Source organism: Sphaeramia orbicularis, chromosome 5, assembly GCF_902148855.1.
Source record: "Sphaeramia orbicularis chromosome 5, fSphaOr1.1, whole genome shotgun sequence".
Classification (NCBI taxonomy): domain Eukaryota; kingdom Metazoa; phylum Chordata; class Actinopteri; order Kurtiformes; family Apogonidae; genus Sphaeramia; species Sphaeramia orbicularis.
This window is the reverse complement of record NC_043961.1, coordinates 32,022,204-32,046,337: the sequence shown is the minus strand read 5'-3', so window position 1 is coordinate 32,046,337 and position 24,134 is coordinate 32,022,204. Positions and strand designations below refer to the sequence as shown.

The window sequence follows — 24,134 nt, the reverse complement described above, 5'->3', positions numbered from 1 at the left end:
TATTAACTGTACAAACATACCATATCATTAAAGCCTCATACTTTTATCAAAAGTCTTACACATGCATGATGAAATCTAAACATTCTCCCACAGTGAATCATCACTGTCAATGAGGCATCGAGCCCGTGTCAACAGAGGGTTAAAAGCATCACATATTGATAACATACGTATTGATAATATTGAAAGCTTTTCAGAAGCTACATTCCTCATACATAAGCATACATAAGTGCATAAATTCAATTTTGACAAGTAGGGGCAATACAGGACACAAAAAGGAGCGAAGAGCTTCAATCAGTTCGACAAATGAAGTCACATGTTTAGATTAACATTAGTTTCCTACTGTTAGCCGACAGAGATGACACGTAAAGTAAAATTATTCTTCAGTTAATCATAACTGTTGGAGTATCCAATCCTCAGAGCTGTTTAGTGTCATGTGATCGGCAGAGAACACATCAAATCTACTAAACTTTGATGGATTTGGTCTGTTATTATCTGATTTCACGGACTTCATACTGAACTGGAAGCACTTCATAACTGTAGCAAATATCTGTGGAAGCATTTCATCAAATTATTCTGACTTTAACAATCCTTGTATTTGACTAAGACTACATAGTTTCATCGCTGATATGTGTTACGAAAAGTCACAAAATCTTGCTTGAGGTCAAACATTGGTATTTTCAGTCATACTGATATTTTTTCTGACAAAGTGCTCTGAGAACTAAAAGATTTCTATTCAATTTTGTCTAAAACACAGTTGGATTTAAGTGATTTATGAGCATATTTGAGAGGGCAGGGGGGAAATCATTCTGGGTCGTGTGTCGTCCGATGTAATTTACAGTACTCAAAATGTCTTGGCAAAGGTCAAACGTAGATTGAAAGACACTGAAATAAATGTGAGGTTAAGGCCCAGATCTACCATCATCTAAAAACTGCTGTAGATGTTTGTGTGAAGACATCTACTGGGACCAGACATGCAGATGATGCAGATAGATTCAATCTGAATTTTACAAAGCCAACAAAAGCGGAAGCACAAGCAACATCTGTGCAAACGACAGGTGGGAGTCTGCGGCGCTCAGTCAGCAGCTCTTTCATCTTATTTATGTACATTTTCATGCTGTAGCGAGTAGCTTCATGTGTGGCCTGCACAATGTAAAACCAGAAAAGTACATTGGCTCTATTTACTCAGCAGCTGTAAAAAAACACCAAATCTGCAGCTGGAAATTCACGTAAAACAGCATATTCAGAAAGTGGCAATAAGACATCTGCACTTCATAATGCTGCTACGCCTCTTAGTTAATCCCAAAATATCCCCAGCTGTATCACTGAGCACTTTTGTGTAAAAGTAGGGCATCTGCTAATGTGTGAAGTGGTGTATTTTCCATAAAACAATTACAAATACGCTGACTTTTTAGGGTTTTGTTCTCAAATGTCAATCCCCACCATGTTTGTGCTTTATTTCAGACGATCTATGAGCTTGTTTAAAGTATTTCTCCAGTCAATTACCAGCCAATATTTCAAACATATGTGTCTGAGTTTATGTAGCATGCACACTTAACACATTCTCCCTCTATATTCAACACTTGAGCCCTGTAACACAAACAGATGCATAAGCAATAAGGCATAAACACGAAGAGCTTTTTTTTTTCCAGCACTATGCGCTGTGTGCTTTTTGTAGATCAAAAATGAAGAAATGTGCAGCTTTTGTTTGATCTAACCTTGAGTAGATCTGAGCCTAAACCCAAAGAGATGAAAGATGTCATTTAGAGTGTATGCACATGTCAGAGATGAAAGAGAGGCCGAAAAAGCTGAACGAAGAAAAGGAGTCCTATGGAGGCTTGCAGAAAATGACCCCGTCCACACTCTGATGTGTTTTCCTGTAACGACAATGACAAGTAAATCCACCTTTTCCACACCGGGTTCATAAGAAATAAGCAGGAAATCATCAAAATGTAGTAAATCCATACTCTCTCTACTTACTAAGGCACTATAGTCAAAGCAGGATGCTGGGCCTTTACGATATCGAGCGTTGCTCAATACTTCACACGGATTCTCCTCCTGGACTGTTTGTTGTTAGTTAAGGGAGGGGACTGAACCTAACTGCCACATATGATCGATGAGATGTCCACCATCAGCACAAACAGAATGTGTGTGAACACTAGAAGGATACACTCTGTCCTGACCTGGGTCAACCTCTCGATTTCACAGGAGCTACAGGGCAGCGTCTCAGCAACCACGAAAAGGAGGTTTGTGTTTTCTATCCGCTTCGCGTGGAACAGCCTGCGGGAGACATTGATGGATATTTAGCCAAGTATTTGTACAGAACATATTTGGGAGAAGTAGCGTACGCATGGTGCTGACATCTCGAGAAAACACACACCGTGAGCAGTTTCCACAGTCCTGCAGCACGTTGTAGGAGTTGGTGGTGTTTGTGAAATAGAACTGGCTTTGGATGGTCACACAGCTGCTTTCCTTGGTCTCGAAACCGTCCACCAGAACGTCATCTACAAGACACACATACAATGTGAATTTTTGCAAAGCATTTTAAGGGTCATTTTCTCTTTATCTAATTATATAAGTTTTAACTTCATCTTTTAAAAAGATTCAGCAAAGTAGCTCAGGGGTTGTTGGGTAGTAACTAGTTACATGAGTTTACAATTACAATGACATATCTAAACAATAATGTCAATGTAAATTTTAAGTAAAATACTTTTTATTTTTCTCATGAAATGATTGTGACAATGTGATTTATTCTTGACAAAGTGCTACTGATTCAGTATTTAATCATTGCATCTGGTCAAAGGTGATTACTGATGTGTATAAATAGGGATAAAAAGAGGAATGTGTTTGTAAACAAAATTAATCCAACTTTATAGGCAACAGTGTATATTCTTTTCATTAAAATCTTATAGGTACAATTCTGTTCGTTCTCTTTTACCATGCAGGGATGCCATTGCTTGGCAGATTTTTAGAGAACATGGGTATATTCTCAAAATGAGTGTTGTTTGTTGTTGAGTGGTTCTCTTGTTTTCATTTTCAGCATCTGTCATCTGTCAATTAAATCACTGACTACATTTACATGCACACTAATAATCCATTTTTCCCTAATTCCAAAAAAGATAATATTCCAAATACGCTGTTTACACTGATTTATACTGATTTAACATGTTTTTAAAAGTCTTCCACTGGGGGGAGATGGTCCGCTGTGGACTAAGCCATCCTCACTTGTTCCTTCAAACACCTTCTAGAAAAAGGTCAGCTTTTCAATATTTGCTTATATCCATAAACCTGTTGATAATGTTATGTCTGTTTCTCTTTCTGATCAGAAATGTGGACTTTTTGTGGTCTATGCTCTAGCTGACTGTAAACAGAGGCCTGCAACCCTGAAGTAAAACATGCAAATTATGTGATTTATGTGATTTATTCCAAACATGCAATGACATTTAACATATACGCAAACTAGCAAAACATACATAATAATACAAATATCAAGAATCATAACAATCTCAGACAGAAGAACAGCACAATAGTTCCATTTACATGCCCGAAAAGGGGTGGGAAGAAGTGCAACTTATTTAATCCCACCCCCTCTCCCTAAAATATTATTAATAATATATGTCCCTCTTCCTTTTACATTGCTCCTCTATATTTTTATATATCTATTCACACACACACACAAACACACAAACACACACACACACTCACACACACACACACTCATTCATCCATATACACATACACACATACAAATACACATATAATCTATTACCAATGCCTTTGTTAGTTGTGCTGGTGAATAAATAAACAAATAATAACCAACTCAAGATGGAAATATATGCATAAACAACAGTGAACATATGGTGACAATTCATAACCCTCATCCCTATATCTTGTGAAAAACATGTTCTTATAAGTGTTTTTGAATTGGCTTATGTTTTGAAATTACATTCATTACTCCGCCCCCGAAGGGGAGGTTTTGGTTTTTTTTGGTTCAGTTTGTTTGTTTCTTTGTTAACACTCTAGCAGCAAAACTATTGGTTCAATTCATGGGAACAGTAGGTCAAAGTTCAAATTTTTAATGAATTTTTTAAATCTTTTTTTTCTCCATTTACTTATGATTGGCGAAATTTCAAATGTCTGTAGCAGTAAAGCTAATGGTTGAATTCATATGAAATTAGGTTTCTAGATTGCCAGTGACCCAGAATAGATGTCATTTCATTTTAGGAAAAGTAGGTCAAAGTTCACATTTTGTATGAATTTTTAATATCTTTTTTTCTTCTTCCCATTTACTTCTAATGGCTGAAATTTGTCTATGTTGTCTATGTCTATGCTGACATCAGCACACGCATTGACATGATGACATCATCTGGATTGATGCCAAAATAAGCTACAATACATGTGAGGGGTGGGGTTTGTTGTGCCTGCCACCACTTGTTTTCTGAATGTGCTGTAAACATGTCCAAATGCTCCTCATAAAACAAAAATAATATTAATGAATTCCACATGTAGGAATCAGAAAATGCTGCATTGAGGAAATTTGGAATCTCCAAGTGGAAGGTCTTCTATATACGTGTCAAGTTGAGAATATGGTCAAATGTAGAATAATAGTGAAATAGTGTGCATGTAAATATACTCTATGTATTACTGTAAATATATTTAACAAATATTTAGATTACCTGTTACATTTATACAGTTTAACTAGAAATCTGAACTCTAATAACTGACAAGTAACTTTTCTAACACTGCTGATGGTTAGAGTTAGAGTGAGGTACGGAAATAATGTAAAAGAATTGTAGATACAGTATTTAAGTATAGAGTCTCAAACAATTCTGAAGCCATCAACCCATGTTAACACACACACACACACACACGCACACACACACACACACACACACACACACACACACACACAGTGATAAAGCTCATGTTCACCTTGGTAAAGCCAGCTGTTGTAGGCCAGTCTGTACAGTAGCTGCTGGGTCACAGACCTGGAAAAAAGTGATTGATTGCACCTTGTTAAAGAGTCTAGTTCATTCTAGAAAGATCAATGAATGAACAGTGACCTCACGTCAAAGTTACAGTAACACTGAGCTGGAAATAAGAGGGTGCAGTGCAGCAGCTGCACAGCCCAAACAAAAAAACCCTGGTTTCATGTGTAGAAGTCTGGACACAGTTGGAGTTGTTCTAAACCACACTTCACATGCTGCTGGTGACACCTGATTCAAAGTACACACAGTCTCACCATGCCACTGTGGACGTCCACCAGGCCAAACTGAGGACGTCAGCGATGGATGGCTGCAGAGACGACACAGTGGTGAAATCATTAGCATCAAAACAACAAACTAGACCAGTATATAATGTTCTGGAAATAATCTGTCTCAGAGATGGCAAGTGCTAAATCTTACATACACCATTGCCCATCACGTTGAAATATATTTATTTCTTCTCATGAAGTGATTGTGACAATGTGATTTATTCTTGGTAGATAAAGTGTAACTGGGACTTAGTCTGTATCATTGTATCTGGTCAAAGGTGATTAATGATGTGTATAAATAGAATTAAAAAGAGGAAAACTAAATATTCCAATTTTATGGGCAACAGTGTACTTTAACAGATGAATTGGAAAACAAAAGTGCTAGTTGGCTAATATTTTCAAGATACATGAGTGTTATTACATATATGCATAGGATTATGTGTATTTGTATTAGGGATGCACCGATACCACTTTTTTCCAGACCGAGTATGAGTACTTACATTTGAGTACTTGCTGATATCGAGTACCAATACGAGTATTTAATAATCCCATTCCAGGTCTTAGTTCCTTTTGTAAATGTGCTTTATTGTCGTTGTAATTAGTCTGACTGGAACAAAGTGCTGCTACTGACATTTAATGTGTTGGAATGAACGTTTCTCAGTTAATCCACCAGCGGGCACCACTCTGAATTAACCATACTGGACGAATACCACGAAGAAGAGTAAAGTTTTTTGAGAAGAAGAAAGTCAGTAACAAACATGGAGACGACAGAGGCAACACTAATGTGATACTAATATTACAGCGTTTTCACTGGTAAGGTTTAACAGCTTAGCTTCAGCAGGTAGAGAAAAGAGAAATGAGCGATACGTTTCGTTTTCACTTCCGCTGGCGGTGGTCCGCACCGCTCCGTACTCCCGCTGGTATTCTCATTCTAGGTACGCATCCGCCAGCACCTGGAAAACAGATAGAATGTACGCAGAGGACGGACAGAACATTGCGTCCGTATCTGTCTGTCTTTAACGTTACTTGCAGTCAGCATTACTTTTATCACCATCATTTATTTTGAAATCTCCACACTCTTCACACTCCCCACACATTATTCCACCGCCACGTACCTGCTGCACTGAACTGTGAATGTCAAACGGCCATAAGTGGTATCAGTGCATTTGTATCGGATATATTTTACGAGTACGAGTACACACACTGAGTATCGGAGCCGATGTCGATACTCGTATCGGTAATGATGCATCCCTAATTCATATGATAGACATACGAATCTTACACTTGAAGGAGTCTGAAAAGTGAATATAATCTGATGTACAGACAGTGTTTTGAAGTAGAGGTGGAGCTCAGAGTAAAACTCATTCATTAATTTATACGGTTTTGAATTTTGAACCAGTGATGCATCTTGTAAACTACACCCAACTAGCACTCTTGACTTAAAGGAGTTATATTTTGCTAAACCCACTTTTATTAGTTTTTGGTTCATTTATTTGTGTATTTGGACCTTAATAGTTCAAAAAGTTTGAATTTGAACCCTCCAGGTGCTGCAAAGCTATCTTTATATTCATTTTGGCAAAAATCAAGTGGATTTCTACAACCTGTTTTATTTCCTTCTTAATTTGTGACGTCTATAACTAGTTACATCGTAACATTTGCACATGTAAGGTCAAGACTTCTGAGGAACATTTCTCTGAGTACGACATGATTATTTATCAGCAGCAGCGGTTGTAGTCCACACTGAAAATATGTCCAAACTTTGAGCTGATTGCCTAAAATGTTCAGTTGTTGGTTGTATTAATGAACACAAGTGGGATGAACAGGACAGAGTGTGCAGTCAACAACCTGGAGGGGGCGGGGCGTGAAGTGGCTTGCTTGCATTTAAAGGGCCAGTGCTCAAAATTACCTTTCTGGTGTCATTACTCAAAAATATTGTCAAAGATGAACCTGTAGAGTTTAGTTAATGAAGAATTCAGACCCAAGCACAGCATTTATAGTTTATGTAGACCACAGGGAAACGTTTTGAAATGCAGAATCCCATTAAAAAAAAGCAAAATATCACTCCTTTAAATTTTCTTTGTTAGTGACCAAAATTTGGTGATTTCTGCCTTTAGACCATCACTATTACAACCAGTCCATAATCTAAAGTCTACTGGTTTGACTCTGGTTCTTACCACAAAGATGCCTCTGGGCGCTGCACCAGTGTGGCTGCTGCTGACTGGTTCACATGCAGACTGGTAAAGGAACGACTGACGCCGGGTGTAGATGGAGTTGTTGTAGAGGGCATACATCAGATACGGGTCCACATCACCGAAGAAAAGACCCACCTGAACGAAAGAGTGAAAAGAAAAGACAGACAATGTGTGAAAGTCAAACTGTACCACTGTGTTGAAACTGGAAAACAATGAAAATGATAGGATTTTTAATTCATTTAAAGCAAATACAGTATTTAATGAGAAGACTAGCAACTGAAAATACATCAAAGACATGCTACTGAGTTCTACATCATCTTCAGTATCTGTTATGAAACCTCTGCAGCAGTGAGAGGAAGAAGATGTATCATTAGACAGACAAACCTTTTTCCAGTGATCTCTCTGATTGGACATGACCAGAAAACCACCATCATCGATAAGATAACAGAGGAGGTCCTACAGATGACACAGTAACGTTAGCAAACGCAGAGCCCATTCATTCTGTAGTTTAACACATCATCAGCATTTATAAGACATTTTAAAGGCGCCTGTAGACTGTTAAAACAAACATCAGTCATGTAGTCACTGAAAAAACACCTGGGAAGGCTTTCATAAAGGTGTATTAGGTTTTTTCATTGTTTTTTGGGGCTGCTATTCATTTATCCAGCTGTAATTTACATATACAAGAATAATCTGTTTTAGAATTTCCTAATGAAATAGCCATCCGAATATCGAAGGCTCTTTTTAAGTTTTTGAACATTTGCTTGGAATCAGTTTAAATTTGAGCTGAACTGACAAACGTAGACACACTGTAAAAAAAATCCTGTTGTTTTTACGGAGAAAAACTGGCAGCTGTGGTTTTCAGAACAATACTGTAAAAAACACATCCAACTGTAAACATATTTGCGGAGTTACATGTAGATTTAACATTTTAAACATGTAGATTTAACATTGGATTTAAATGGTAAATGGACTGCACTTATTTAGCACATTTTCTACACCTTCATGGTGTCCAAAGCACTTTCCAAAACCACCAGGTCCAACTGGGAACAGTTTAGGGTTCAGTGTCTTCCATGTAAACTTCAACATATGTACAGTCAGAGCCAGGATTCGAACCACCAACCCTTTGGTTACTGGACGAGCCGCTCTACCAACCCATTAATTTACAAGTTTAAAATGTTACATTGTTAAATGTTTACTTTTACATATATATATATATATATATATATATAAGCAAATAGGTCGTTATTTCAACATTATGGTCTTGCAGTTTAAACAGGACCACACTGTATTTCAATTTACAGTTTTATTTTCTAACAATAGAAATACATCATTTCTACATACAAATCTGGTTTTGTTCACATACTCTTCCTGTAAAAACTACAACTATATTTGATTCGATCGTTAACACAAAAATCTTTTCAAATAAACAACTTTGCATTGTATTGTCACTTACAGTTTTTTTATGTTGCAATTTTAAAACTTTTTGGTGTTAATTCTACAGTTATTTTTTACAGTGCATCAATGTTTTTCTGTCCATTTATTTGGTAAATGGACAACTTGCTCTTGTTAATATTCCACTTGTTCATTCTCTCCTCTTGTCGTTTTTTTTTTAAGTGCACCTCAATCCTTGTGCAAAAATACAGTATCTTCTGCAGGTGGCTGTGGCTCCAATAACTAGATGGTTGGTGGTTTGAATCCTCTAGTGTCACTCACACTGGTCTATGAATGTTTGGTGGTGGTCAGAGGATTGGCGGATTGTCAGTCTGTTTCGCTAGAATATGAGAGTGAATGAATAATGGATGAAAAAAATTTGAGTGCCTTGAAAAGTCCTATAGAAATACAATTATTATTACATTTTATTAATTTTCACTATTTCATTTTGAACCTCCCTTGTTTTACTTGTAATTGTTTCATAATATCTGTGTTTTACATTTCTGTTTGTTTGTCTTCAGCTTTCTTTGTGCTTCTAGGTCGGTAAGGTAAGGTATTTTTCATTGTGAAATATTTAACATGGTCCAGGTAGAGCTGACAGTGTGACTCATCCTAAACACACCTCAACTCACACACACTGTGGAGTCACATTCACATTGTAAGGTGTATTTATTTGATCATCACCGTGTTCCTCTTATGTGTGAAGAGGCAAAAACCACTCTGTTCTGCCCTCGAAACTGAATGAAAATCTCCTCCAAGTAACTGACAAATTGAAGTGTCTTAATGTGCAAATTAAATCCATAATTACAGCAAAAGACAGTGGAATAAGTGGTTCTTACATCTGTGTTCACCTCACAGTCCATCTCACAGCTCCTGGAGGGTCCGCACTGTTTAACAGAATATATGCAAAGATGATATTAAAGGTCAGTCTCATCGGCTGAATAACGATCATCATAAGCAGTAACTTCGTGCTGTACCTTGTGTGAACCCTGTCGACTGTCTGACACGTTGCTGGCCAAGATCTTAAATTTGTCTACCCAGGCCTCCAAATCCAGCTTCACACCCACCACTAATGAGCGATTCATAGGGTCAGACCAAACAGAACAACAAAGGGCTCAACTTTATGCCAGTGACATTGTATCAAAGTGAAATTTTCCTTACCTGATGGTTTGAGGAGCTTGCCTCCTAAATTGACCTCCACAGCTGAACTAACAAGGATTCCAACTGTGCCGTTTTCTGCTCCTACAGGGTCATCCAAAGCTGTACAAACACATGATGAGTACAGTATGTAGATAAGATACTGAAATAATGTAGAGCAGCAGTGTCAAACTCATTTTAGTTCAGGGGTCACATACAGTCCAATATGATCTCCAGCGGGCCAGACCAGTAAAATAATCACATAACAACCTACAAATAATGACAACTCCAAAATGTTTTCAATGTTTTAGAGTGAAAAAAGTAAAATTACATTATGAAAATGTTTACATTTACAATCTACCACTAAACAAATGTGAATAACATTAACAACCATAAGCAATTTGAAATGTCTTATGAGTAATAAGTGCAATTTTAATAATATTATGCCGCAGCTCATCATTTATACGTGTGCATTACAACTTACAAATCGCAGTGAATCAACAAAGGCACAAAACTCTTAGTGATAGGCATAATATTGTTAAAAATGCACTTGCTTCTCTTAAGACATTGAGGGCTGGATCTACTAAAGGTTTGTGTGTATTAAAACATGTGCAAACTCATTGCACATGCAAAAAAACATACAAACTGATGTACTAACAGTGCGCAATATGGGTTGTGTCTTTCAAAGGTGCAAAATAACGCATCTGAATCCAGTTAGTACATTTGCCACAATGAATATGTAATATGGGGCGTTTACACGCAGTTGTGCATGTGCTGGCAGGAGAAAATGTAAATATATTAATTTAGCACACACAAAGTGATTTATAAAACCCCAAAGCAATTTTGCTCATAGAAACTGCGTTTAGATTTAACACATCTGAAAAGGAGGCGCAAACAGTTTGTATGCGTAATTGCGCACACATGGCTGTGGTTAGGAGACAAAGAAATGATGAAACAAGATACAGGAAACACATTTTTTACCCTGGTGAGAACATTTTTGGAGTGACGGAAGAAAAAATAATTGAGATGTATGTCGTCGTCGTTGTCGTGCCCCCCCCCCCCCCCCCACACACACACACACACACATACACACATACACACACTTTACGGGACTCTTTTCCACTCCTGATGATTGTGATTAAAAATATGCACTGACATTAGGCTACAGTGTGACAAAATTATGTGTGCCTGACAGTCATTCAATCCAACAACCCCCGCGACCCCCCCCCCCCCCAAACACACACACACACACACACACCTTTAAAATGAAAACAAAATGAAGAAATCAGTCATGCAATATCTTCTATGACAAAACTCCTCCAATGTTACATTTCCATGCATCTGGATCATTCAGCACACTGTTCCCATTAATGCTGTCATATCCCAGAGCAGTTTTTACAGCGTATTGTCTCCAGTAGCGCATGCAAAATCCTTATTTAAATAGGGTGGTCTGCAAGACTTTGCACCTGTTGATATTTGCGCAAGCAATCTTAGTAAATCACCTGCAAACCGAGGTTCAACCCCACACACAAAATTCTAGATTGCACAAGCAAATTAATACACGCAAAATGGGATCTTAGTAGATCCGGCCCTGAATGTTCACATGAGATCAGGTTACTCACAATTTTTCTAAAAGGACAGTAAATAAGACAAACAGTAAATGTAAAAAATTTTCATGTAATTTCGCACCCTAAAACAAAGAGAAAAATTGGGAGTTGTCACTATTTATGGGTTATTGTGAGTATCTTACTGGTCCAACCCAGTTCAGATCAAATTGGTCTAAACTAAAACTATTTTAACACCTTTGATTGTTAATATAGTCAGTGTAATTTTTGCTTTTCACAAATTCCCCCCACGGCCAGATTGGACCCTTTGGCAGACCGGTCATGACCCACAGGCTGTATGTTTGACACCCCTGATATAGAAAGAAGTCCAGCATCTTCAACTGAACTTCAGAGAAAATATGAACAACGGCCAAAAGTTAATTTTTTAATCTCATTTGAATTGTGTCATTATTTACATTTATGATGGTTGTCATTTTAAAGGATGACATTTTTGAGCCATGAAAGTATCGGTTGATGGGAAAGATAGTTAAGAAATATCCAGTTTGGTGAGGAATGGCTCAATAGACACAGCTCTTGTCACATTTCACCAACACAAAAAAAGCTGGTTTCATTGTACACTTGGTCTCATTCATTGAGATTTAGATGAAAAGTTATTAAAAGATGTAAAAATCACTACAGTCCAGTGATGTTGAAGCTGCAGAGACTTCTTCACTCGGAACAAACTGGGGAGCCAGAGAGTTATGATGTAGTCTTCCTATTTATGTATTTTCACTGATAGTTCAATAGTTTTACGACAAATTGCAACATTTTAGCCTTGTAAAATTATCTGGTATAGAAACATCATATGTAAATGATGCATAAAGCAAACAGGATAAAAAAAAATACTTGTCTCTTGCCACTGACTCTGATGCAAATTTGTCCAAAATTAGGTCCCACAGGGCACAAACAGAGGAACCAGGACTTCACCTCTCTATATTTTTCTCAAATTAAGGATAATTTTGCAGTAATGTGCCAAATGCATGATGATCATTGTGAGTGTATCAAAGTGATTGTGATGGTTTGGCAGTGGAAATCATGTCCTGTCTCATTAAGTCTAATTCATTATGATGTTTTTCCTCAGGTACTTACAGGACCTCAGCGGAGCTTGAAACATGTAGCCTCTGTTATCAAGACTTCGTCTGTAGTAATTTGAGTTGAAGGGTTCAGGATTCTCATCCCACATTTCAGCAGCGCTATAAAAACACAACACAAATGATTAAAAAAGTCAATGTGTGAAGGAAGAATATCTGTGAAAATAAAATAATGAAGATAGTGGGAAAAAAACATATTTATCTGACTCACATATTAGGAAATACTCGCGTAATTCCTCCATCTGTGGAAGCAAATACTGCCAGGAAGCCGTACCTGTAGCGAATGAAATTAACTGAGTAGGTTTTGGGCTGTTTTTTGTCATGTGTGTTTCTGAAAGGCTTGTTTAACTTACGAATTGAGGTCCTTGTTTTTCCACACACGTGATGCCAGCTGTCCAATAATCCGTGAATCCAAAATAAGGTTATGAATGAGGCCTTGGTCACCTGAGATTAAAAAAACACAAAGATAATAACCTGTATATCAGCAGTACATCCAGGTAATGTAAGATTCAGCTAGTGTTGTTAACACACGTGGAACTCACACTCGTCAGATTCTGGGGAAATGTCGAGCATCAGAGAAAGGAAGTTCTGCAGAAACTGGGTGTTGTTGTCAGAGAGATGCAGACGTTTGCAGTATTCCCTGCAAATATAGCAGAATAATAAGAACCTGACTGGGAGAAACAACCAAAAACAAAAGTAAAAGGTAACACTGTGGTCACCTTGGAGCCAGAAACACATGTCCTGAAGATTCAAAGGAGCTGGGCAGCAACGACTGCATATCTGTAACAAACACAGAGACAGAAATTTGATGTTATTTTTCTTAACATCATCACTGCGGTGCATTTTAACAAGACCTTTCTTTCATCTACTTACACTGAAGCTGCAGCATCACATCACTGAGGTCTGCCTGAATGTAGTACTCATTGTAAGGGGGTAATACCAAGCCCAGACTTCAGGTGGCGTCATCCAAACAGGAGGAGGCATGACGAGGGACGATGAGGAGACACAGATAGGAGGAGGTGAATTAAATCGTACTGACAGTGAATCTGTGAACCGTGTGGTCTTGATCAGGCAACAGCTGCTTGGGTATTATTTACACCAACACATACGCTCACCTGTAATCTGTACCGTTGATCGGAGTCCAGGTGTAGCCCCTGAACACATCATCAATGTATTGCTGCAATAAAGGAGATATTTTTATTTATACCAGCCACAGCTAATCAAATACTCACCTCTATTTTACATAAGTGTGTGTATTGTGATTACAAACAAACTCACTGTAAAAACACAATTACACTATTAGATGTGGAAAAATACCACAAAGTATCCTTTTTTTTTTTTTTTTTTTTTTTTTTTTTTACAAATACTGGATTCCGTGACAGTTTTTTACCCTACTGCTGTCAGACTGTTAAAGACACACAAATGTCAGAGATAATCCCAACCACACTGTCCAATATTGACTCTACCTGTCAACTTGGGCCATATTCAATGCAATACTTTTTAACATCGTACTAATATTTTTTTTTAATTTTTATTACAGATTTTATGTGCATTATTTATTTATGGGTTTTTATATATTTTTATACTGATTATTTTACTTTGTCTACAAGTGTTTTATCTGTGTGTTTTTAGAGACCTATGCATCGTCATTTCATTTTTACTTTTCATCTATGATGGGAATTTTTAATGACAAATAAAGAATCTGAATCTGAGAATACATTAAAATAAAACACAAAATATTATTGGTTATTATATGGTATTATAAAAATGCATACAAATTAAAAAAGAATGCAGCAGTATTAACATTTGCATTGATTTATATTTAATAGCAGACAGCAGGAACACAAGGTATTTCATGTTTTATCTGGTTATCCTTGTTTCCTCAAGAAAAACTTGAAACAAGTGCAAAGTGGAGTTCATAGCAAGAGATGCAAAAAGGTGAATACAGTCATAATTTGGAACAAAAGCAGTATCCAGGAAGGGTCTAATCCTATAAGAGAACAGATGGGCCAAGGACCACCAGTTTGTCAACATACTATATGTGTAAGAAAAGTATTGAAATGTTCAAAAGCAAGACAAATAGGAGGGGATTTAGATATTTGACCTTCAATGATGCAGAAAGAAGGATTCTACAAGGGTGCAAGGAATGTGAATGTTTTTCACTGTGTAATGGATAAGAACGCATACTTAAGCTCTTCTATTCTTTTTGATGCATTGAATTTAATACAAATGTGTTGCTGCATTTGTTTTAAAAGGTTCTCTGTAAATATAGTCACTTATTATAAGTAGTAAAAATTCATGAAGGGTTGGCCCATTAAAACAGTTTCCTCTGTCTCATAATTGAGCTCTGCATATCACACATACGTTATTGAATGGTTCATTACAGACATTGGAGCTGGGCTTATTTCCAAAGGGAATATACTCACTTCATCAATTGACTTGAGAAGGGTTTTGATCTGCATTTCACCTGGTCGTCCATCAATCATTTGTCTCCGGATCTAGAGTAAACAACGCACATAGAGGTTTTTATTAGTCACATGAAATGGTGTTAGGTGGGTCTTCATTTACCTGCACAGTGAGTACTACATAGTGGTACGTTCACTGTCCTAAGGCAGGTAATGATGTTCACTGGCCTGGTAAAAACTCTCAACCTGTGTGCAACAACTGTAAGGAACAAAAAATGCCTGAAACCAGAAATTTTTCAGTTTTACTTGGCACTAAGTGCTCACCTCTTCTTTATTGCTGTCCTCCACCTCTGCATCCAGAAAGTCGAGTGTCACAGGCTCAGGCAGGTTCACAAGCTGAGAGGAACCAGGAAAGGAGAAGAAATGTCCACAGTTTGAGAAACATGCAACTGTGCTGTCTTGTTTCCATTCTATCCATCTCCAGCAGTGTAAAGATTAGGGTTGTGTATTGGCAAGAATCTGGCAATATGATACAAATAACAATACTAGGATGACGATACGATATATATCACGATATATTACGATACTGTTAAAAGGGCTTCTTTTTTTTTTTTTTTCTATGATAATTTCCTTGAAGAATTGAATTACACCAGAAATCTGCACAAATACTGAACACATTTTTATTTGATCCCAAGAGGATCTAATGCTATGTCACAAAATGTTCCTGTGTTCAAACGGAAATTCTGTTTTACAGACATTACAGTTTAAGATCCTGTTCAAATGTTCATATTCTATTAGTTCAGAACTAACATCAGAACAGTATTTTAGTTCAACCCCAACAAAGGAACTAACATTATATAATAAAAGATTGTTAAATAATAATAAATAAAATATAAATAAAAAAGAAAAACAGACAAACTAAAATGAACCTTCGCAATATTTGCATTTGAATAAATACCTAAAAATATCGATACAGTACTTTTTAATATCGATACAGTATTGAGAAATGAAATATCGCGATATATTGCACCCTTGGTAAAGACAGTACATTTAGTCCATTTATATGTGAAATATACCACTGTAAATCACCTTTGGCTGAAGATTAGGATGAAGCAGAAGATATCCATTTGGATCGATTGCAAATATGTACCCATTAGCTCCAAGCTGTTTACAAAAAACAATCAAAAAACACAAGTGAGGACAGGCAGTGATGTGACTGCTTTATTTTTGACAAATACTACTTCAGAATAAACTTAGACTTACATTGAATCGTGGCGTCAGACGCTTTATTTCATCAAGATGCACGTCAACTCCCATAACACCTAATATCAACTGATTCTGGTCAAACAACACCAGAACCATATATTTAGTCATTTAATGATAGTTATTCAGTATATTATATTTATTCAACAGAACTTCCTTGTGTCCAGAAAACTAATGATAAGTTTTATCACCTGTGAGTTTCCATCCATGGTGAGGTTAAATACAGGTAAAGTTCCCGTTACTACCATGCCAAGACCCTACAAAGTGCAAACACAAAGCCCCGAGGCGTATCAATTATTAATGTGTTTGTAGCTCATATACTTAATATTTGATGCTGTTTGATCAAATCCAGCCAGTAGACTCATGCTGTCTCACCAAAGCATCCTGATACACATTGGTCCACTGAACCTGCTTGGCATCGCTGCCTGCCAAAACCATGGGGCGTCCCAACACATCGAGATACTCCTGACGAAACACAACAACACAGAAACCAGCAACAACATCAGGCCACGGGGACAAAGGGTGCGCAAACAAATGGAAGGAGATGCTTCTACAGAGTGGGCGCACGTCACAAGGACAACTAGAAATAGTGAACGGGAATCAGATGTGTGAGAGGCACTAGACAAACCCACCTGGGTGTTAATCCTTATAGCACAGATGGAACGGATCTCAAAATAGTAACCTGGCAAGCGACAGAGAAAAAAGACAAACAGAGAGAGAGAGAGAGAGAGAGAGAGGGAGAGACTGAGCGATGCTATTAGAAACACAGGAGTGGAGCTCATAAATATTCAGGATTTTACTAGATGTTACCAGTGACTCAGCCACTTAAATCCCACAGAAAAGAATCTTTAAAAAGAATATCAGTCAGCTTAAACCTGTATTAATGTGCACTTCAGTCAAGGTCATTACACCAGCTGTAGACCCCAGAACACTGCCTCATTATAAAAAAAATCCAAGATAAGGTTCCCTAGATATTTCAGGCTCCCACTGTATTTCAATGCAGCTGAAGGGTGCATTCATTACCTCTAGCTATCTACAGTAAGTACAGACTTCTATTTTCAGGCAGTTATCTTTAAAATAATGAACATGAAATCACCACACCAACTCATACAGAGCTATTCAGAACCTTAAATAAACAGCGCAGTATGAACAAAACTAACTCCTACTCTTATTCAGTATTTCCTGTGCCAGTAAATCCATATGAATAAGAGCAAAAATCAGCTCGCGGCCAAGATAATTTATAATCTACACAAGCAGAGCTGACCCCTTGTGAGCAAAACCAAGCCACTGAGAATCAACACTGGTCTGGATATGAAGCGCATTAGTAAGGTCACTGCATTGTAATCACTGTACATTAGGTGTAGTGATTTATTATTTGTTTTTGTGCAGTGAGGTGGTTTACAATCCATTCATTCATTTCTTGAGTTCAGCTGTCTTACAGGGCTGGGTGCGCCTGATGTAGCAATGAATTCTATCTGCAGTGCATCTGTTGTACAATGCAGAACAGCACAGCAGTTTGCTGTAGATGTTTCAAAGCCTATCACTAACGCTGGGTATTGTTAATTATTGAATAGTGTGAATGGTTGATCTTTCATTAATTTGTTGTATTAATAATTGATAAATGTGTTTGAGCATTATTTGTCAGCAAATTCAATGTATTTATTTGTATTCATGCTTATTTGTACACTGCATAACTATTAGGGTCAATATATAATTGAGGGACTTTTTGAGTTACCTTTACAGGGTAACATAGTCAACAGGTATAGTTGACATTTTTGCTGTTTTCAGGCATAAAATTAACATAACCATAACACCATATGGCATTTTTACCGAAAGATTCTTCTATATATAAAGATATTATAGTAACACTGTTGCCATAAGAGTGTGATAAATACTCACTTGACTCACACACTACTATTTTAATTAACTAAGAATGAGGAGAAAGAACAGATCTTGGAGTCTTGCCAGTGTTTTCTTCAGAAGGAGCAGGTCATATGATTTGGAATTAACACACTTCCTTGAGAGGTGTTTTTGTAATGTGTAACTTAGATGAAAGTGATTTCTTGGACACAGATACAATTTGTTATTTTCTATATAAAATTTGATATATTACCAAAAAAGAAATATCTGTCATGATTATCTCAACTTAATAAAAAGAACACAATCAAAACATTTTTTGAATAAGCTCATTTTATTATTGTTAAGCTAATTAGAAGGTGGTTGTTATTAAGTTTGGATGGTTATTTAGCTGCTATTTTAGTATATCTAGTTATTTATTAATTATTTATTAATCATTTATGTAATAAGTGGTTGTTTCCGTAATTAAATAATAATGGAATTTTGGAAGACATGATCATAATGAACATAAAAAACATTCTTTTTTTTACTTTTAATAGAAATGTATGAAAGATATATCCCATGGACTTCAAAAGTCCCTCAATTATATATTGACCCCTTATCTAGGCATATCTAAGATGTATGTATAGTACAATGTTGCCTATAAAGTAGGAATAAAATATATTTACCTCTTCTAAAGAAATGATTGTGATAATGCAATTCTAGATAGATAAAGTGTAAGTGGGGCTCAGTGTGTAATCATTTTACCTGGTCAAAGGTGATTAGTGATGAGTATAAGCAGGAATAAAAACAGGAATGTGTCTGAAAACAAAATTATTCCAAGTTCAAGGGCATCAGGATATTATTGCTGACATATTTTGTATGGTCCAGTAGTGGCTTTGCGTGACCGAGATAAATTCCCTTTGGAGATACTAACCTCTTTTCTTATCTTGTAAAAGTGATTCATTTTGGACACAAGAAAAAAAACGGAAACTTTTCAATATTATTTCTAGTAAACATGACACGTTGCATATAAAACACAGATTCTAACTTCTACAGTATAGGTGAACTATAAATCAAGTGAATAAATCTCATTAGAAATTCAACTCACCTTTATTCGTGCATGCAATCCACTGCAAAGGTGTGACATCATAGTTGTGCTGACCCACAGAAAAAGTGAACACTCGAACCTTAAGGGACAGATATAGAAAATGAAGTACATTTCATAGCATGCAGCAGCTGAGCATCTTGTTCAAAATCTGGATGATACTGAATATGAGAGGAAACCTACTGTTTTGTTGGGCCAGTTGTATTGCATGAAAACATCCTGAGCTCTGTCCTCTCCTCCATCAGTAAACAGCATGATTATTTTATTGCAGTTGGCCCGAGGAACATTTGTCTTCTGAAGAATCCAGGAAAATAAATAAATAAATAAAAGAAGAGAATGAACAGTTGGGTTTGTTGACAGACTGAAACAGCATGTGGACACCTCGGTTCTGATGTAATCGGATCAAAATCAATATGTCACTGACGTTTAACAGCTGGTTGAAGGCAAAGTGAAATCCAGACTTGTAGTCAGTCGTGCCTTTCGCCTGCATCTGCTGCACTGCGTCTTTAAAAATCTTCTTATTGCGCACATTTGCCTGGACTAGATGTTTAAAGCAAGGAACCACGGCCTCTGCTTTTTCATTAAACTGAAACACAGCAGGAGACACAGTGAGGCCTTGAATATGGAAATCACGCACTAAATTAAGGACACAAGTGCAACAATAACGAGATGCAGAGATGTGGAATGATCTAGAATGAGCTCAGAAGGTACTGACCCTGGCTACATTGACATAGTCATCATCAGAAAGAGTGTCGAGCATTTCCATCACTGAAGCTTTGATTAGTTTAAGGGTAAGTCCACTGACGCTGCCACTCCTGGAGGGAAAACACAGTTATCATTCTGGAAACATTAAGCAATCACAAGTAGAAACAAAACAGTACACACAGGGCTCCAAAATGATGCAGCAACATATTTAGTTTGGGTTATTTCCTGAGGTACAGTATGTATGAGCCGAGCTGCAGCTGAGTAAAACAAACAACATCTGATGTTGTGCTGCTTAAAGCACATTTTTGTGTGAAAAACACAAAACCATAACTGCTCTGTGCTGCTGAGAGAATACAAACCATGAACCAGATTTGTCATTTCTAACTAAATAACAGAATAAATAAATACGAAGCTCAAAATCTGTTGGTATTATAGTCTCTGCAGAAACATTTCTACTCTACGTGAATGATAATACAGTAAAATTATAATCACTAAAAATAACACTCATTGGTAATCACAGCCTGGGTCAAGACTAAACTGAAGTACTGAACATATGATGAACAATCATGATTTGTGTTGAGAAAAGGTCATTTAGAACAGCTACTCCTCTAATTTTGTCACTAAACTCGATAATGGATTCAACTGATAAAGAGAACCAGATAATAATGAAGAGCGTGTAGAAATAACTAGCTGCTGCAGTCGAGCATAACCATGAATCTAAATCAGTCAGAAAAAAACATATTACTCATTACTGATCTACAAGAGAAACAGAAAATTATGAAGCGTACACGCATTTTTCACTAAAACTGATGCATCAGCTTTATCAACTGTGAGGTGAGATATTCCTCCAGCTGTAGATAACATAACCTCCTGTCCAGGTTTTTAATATTCTGCTTTTGTCTGAATCATCTCGTTCTTAACCTTTAGGACGTCTGATAACTAGTATGAGCTGCAGTGTGGAGTGCACCATGGAAACGTAAACCTCACTAGTGTAGCTTCTTTCTCTATTGTTTCAGGCCAAAAGTGCAGAATGATGCTCATTTATGTGAAGCGACGCCATAAATGTTCTGTTTTTGAGTGCGAGAGAAGCGCTAGAAAGACAGAGAAGTCCACAGATGGATTTCAACACCAGATTAAAAAAAAAAACGGTGAGAAAATTCTTTTGATTAAAAAGACAAAGGCAGCGCAGAAGGAGATTCACACACGTACGGTGCTTCTACCAGCGTAACCATCATATATTCACTTTTAAGTTGGCTACTGAACTGAAGAGAATCCTCAGCCGAGACCTTAGAAACATGTTTAATGACTTACACATCGACAAGTATCACCATATCTTTGGGAGATGAGGCGCCCTGGATGTACCTGCAACAACCCCAGATAAGATGAACCCATTTAACAGCTTTTATGGGACATGTAACAGATAAACTTTATAAATAAATAAGCAGAAGAGTGTACCATGGCCTCCGCCTGACATCATACAGGTCAATTTTATCAGGTGCTTTCCAAGGTGTAGCTGTGAAAAGTAACACATTTATGCAATTCTGAGTTCGGCTTCAGCTCATTCAGATGATACACTCTAATTTAACGGTCATATCTAAGATCAATGTTGCATATTACAGACACGTAATTGGGGTTAAAACCGACCTGGGTAGTAGCGGGTGACTCCAGTGGCACTTCCAAACGCCTGCCACAGCAACGACGGATCCTCCCGACTGTTCTCCATGAACACCTTCTCCAGTGCCTGAGTCCAGTTTAACTCATTCAGAATAACTGGAGCTAATGGGAAAAACAGAAGAACGTCACATATTTGACCCATAGAATGTGTCCTTCATAACAAGGAACACACGTCCATCGACTAGATATTATTAATGTACATATTAGTAACGTACTGGCTATTTATTAGTACTTATTTCCCCATGACTGTACAGCATTTGTGTCAATCTGTCTGTGTGTAACTCAAGAACTATGGTGAATTTTGACTTGAGATTTTTTACATAAGGTAGGTCTGTCCTATATCTCAGTCCTTCTAGAGCACAGGTGTCAAACATGTGGCCCGGGGGACCAAATTTGGCCCGTCAAAGGGTCCAGTCCGGCCCTTGGGATGAATTTGTGAAATGCAAAAATTACACTAAGATATGGACAATCCTTTTAGTTCAGGTTCCACATTCAGACCAATTCAATCTCCAGTGGGCAGGATTCAGTAAAATATGATCATAATAACATATAAATAATGACAACTCCAAATGTTTCTCTTTGTAAATGTAAATATTTTCATGTATTTACACTAAAACAAAGTATAATTTCCTAAAAAAATGTGAATAACCTGAACAAATACGAACAACCTGAAATATCTTAAGAAAATTGCAATTTTAACAAGATTCTGCCTATTACTAAATGTATTTGTAGATCCACTGTGATCTGTAAGTTATAATGTACATGTGTAAATGATAAACTGAGGCAAAATATTGTTAAAAATTACACTTACTTTTTCAGTTTGTTCATGTTATTCACATCTTTTGAAAGGATAGTTCGTAGATGTAAACCTTTTCATTATGTAATTTTACTGTTTTCAGTCTAAAACATTGAGAAAAGTTTGGAGTTGACATTATTTACATATTATTATGTTATTATTTTACTGGTCCGGCCCACTGCAGATCAAATTTAGCTGAATGTGGCCCCTGAACAAAAATGAGTTTGACACCTCTGTTCTAGAGGATGGTCTAGGTCTGGATCAGGATTCCAGAAGTTTCACAGTGTAAAGTAGTAGAGTTGCATCGGACTGACTCTGAACAAGGATCAGTAATTACAGCTGCATATACAACACATAACTAACCCCCACCTGCCTCAAAACACCAAAGTCAGCATCACAGGGTATTTCCACACAAAAGTTGTTCCCTGTCCTTGAGTTATAATATCCATAATCCATAAATGTAATAATGGAATTTTGCCTAATGATGCTGTAAAACTATCACTGCAGATTTAATCACAATTTTCCCCAAATAACCTCCACATTATTGCTTTTTGATGGTAAGGACGTTGTTGTACATGAATAATAACCTTAACATACTTTGCTCAGTACAAGGAGGATGTATAGCCTTCTTTTTTAACATCCCTTAATAAATATGGCTTATTTTTATGTAACAAAAGAGTCCCAACAACTCAATATGAAATCTTTCTAGGTCAAAATACTAAATTTTTAACCCCCTCAAGTTCACTATTATCCATCCACTTTACACTAAATAAATACATTACAGTGCACAACTACTGCAATGAACAGATGGTTTTCTAAGGAGTTAATAGCTGAGCCATTGTAAAACATGGTCATGCAGAATAATACATGCTTTATAATAATTAACAAAGAGCCAATATGTACAGTATTGTGCAAAAGTCCTTGAGCAACATTAAGTTTGTTGTTTTGGTCAAGTTATAACAACCACAGAACTACATTTCTCAGTCTCTGAACTAAGATACAGTCTGAATATATGTGAAGTATATACAGCAGTAAAAAGAAAAGTTTCAAGGAAAAAAAAAAGTTTTTATTGTGACCTCCCTTTACATTTTCACTTAATGTCTTTAACCTTTTTGTTCAGATAAAATGAGATTAATTTACATTAAATTAATTATTTTCTGATGTTTTCTGCCTGGTTTCATTCAACACATCAGATGTTTCTAACCCTTAGTGCTGCTTCTTGTCAGTTCTTCTTCTTCAGTTTTTTTGTGTGTCTTTTAAGGCTGTGCACATATTCCCTGAATTTTAAGATACGTATGTTCATATCAACACTGCACAAACAACAATACTAAAGGTGACTTTTGCACAGTACTGTATATTTATAAGCAACTAGTGAATGTGTTCCTTAATAAAATGTTACCATAACATGTTATAATTAAGGCCGGATATGCCTTTTGTTCCACTTGCCTCCTTTATAAATATCTGTAGGAATCTGAACAGCAGTGTACGAATAATTGACATTGTTTTTGAAGTTTGGATCGTACACAAACTCCAGCTTGATGTGGGAGGGATTTTCCACTTCTCCTTCTCCGTCCATCGAATACTACAAGAATAAGAGAAAAAAAATATACACATTACCTGTTGTGTACTTTTTACTTT

General features: G+C 36.8%; 1 protein-coding gene across 1 annotated transcript in view; it reads right to left on the bottom strand.

The window, feature by feature from the left end:
* Positions 1-491: 491 nt before the first annotated feature.
* The window catches only part of cacna2d2b (calcium channel, voltage-dependent, alpha 2/delta subunit 2b), a 43,190-nt gene continuing 19,547 nt past the window's right edge, over positions 492-24,134 (bottom strand). Inside the window, exons 6-38 of the mRNA XM_030133578.1 lie at positions 23,943-24,078; positions 21,671-21,802; positions 21,482-21,539; positions 21,338-21,388; positions 20,037-20,136; positions 19,746-19,907; positions 19,505-19,615; positions 19,325-19,403; positions 17,010-17,059; positions 16,753-16,842; positions 16,569-16,634; positions 16,378-16,452; positions 16,204-16,278; positions 15,439-15,510; positions 15,136-15,207; positions 13,825-13,886; positions 13,583-13,659; positions 13,429-13,489; positions 13,252-13,349; positions 13,063-13,153; positions 12,921-12,983; positions 12,708-12,811; positions 10,039-10,137; positions 9,855-9,946; positions 9,717-9,764; positions 7,828-7,899; positions 7,426-7,578; positions 5,240-5,292; positions 4,930-4,985; positions 2,378-2,501; positions 2,168-2,277; positions 1,978-2,060; positions 492-1,874 (exon numbers count right to left, since the gene is read on the bottom strand). Of these exons, the coding sequence (XP_029989438.1) occupies positions 1,779-1,874; positions 1,978-2,060; positions 2,168-2,277; positions 2,378-2,501; positions 4,930-4,985; positions 5,240-5,292; positions 7,426-7,578; positions 7,828-7,899; positions 9,717-9,764; positions 9,855-9,946; positions 10,039-10,137; positions 12,708-12,811; positions 12,921-12,983; positions 13,063-13,153; positions 13,252-13,349; positions 13,429-13,489; positions 13,583-13,659; positions 13,825-13,886; positions 15,136-15,207; positions 15,439-15,510; positions 16,204-16,278; positions 16,378-16,452; positions 16,569-16,634; positions 16,753-16,842; positions 17,010-17,059; positions 19,325-19,403; positions 19,505-19,615; positions 19,746-19,907; positions 20,037-20,136; positions 21,338-21,388; positions 21,482-21,539; positions 21,671-21,802; positions 23,943-24,078 (2,871 nt within the window). The 3' untranslated portion in view covers positions 492-1,778. The remainder of the gene's footprint in view (positions 1,875-1,977; positions 2,061-2,167; positions 2,278-2,377; positions 2,502-4,929; positions 4,986-5,239; positions 5,293-7,425; positions 7,579-7,827; positions 7,900-9,716; positions 9,765-9,854; positions 9,947-10,038; positions 10,138-12,707; positions 12,812-12,920; positions 12,984-13,062; positions 13,154-13,251; positions 13,350-13,428; positions 13,490-13,582; positions 13,660-13,824; positions 13,887-15,135; positions 15,208-15,438; positions 15,511-16,203; positions 16,279-16,377; positions 16,453-16,568; positions 16,635-16,752; positions 16,843-17,009; positions 17,060-19,324; positions 19,404-19,504; positions 19,616-19,745; positions 19,908-20,036; positions 20,137-21,337; positions 21,389-21,481; positions 21,540-21,670; positions 21,803-23,942; positions 24,079-24,134) is intronic.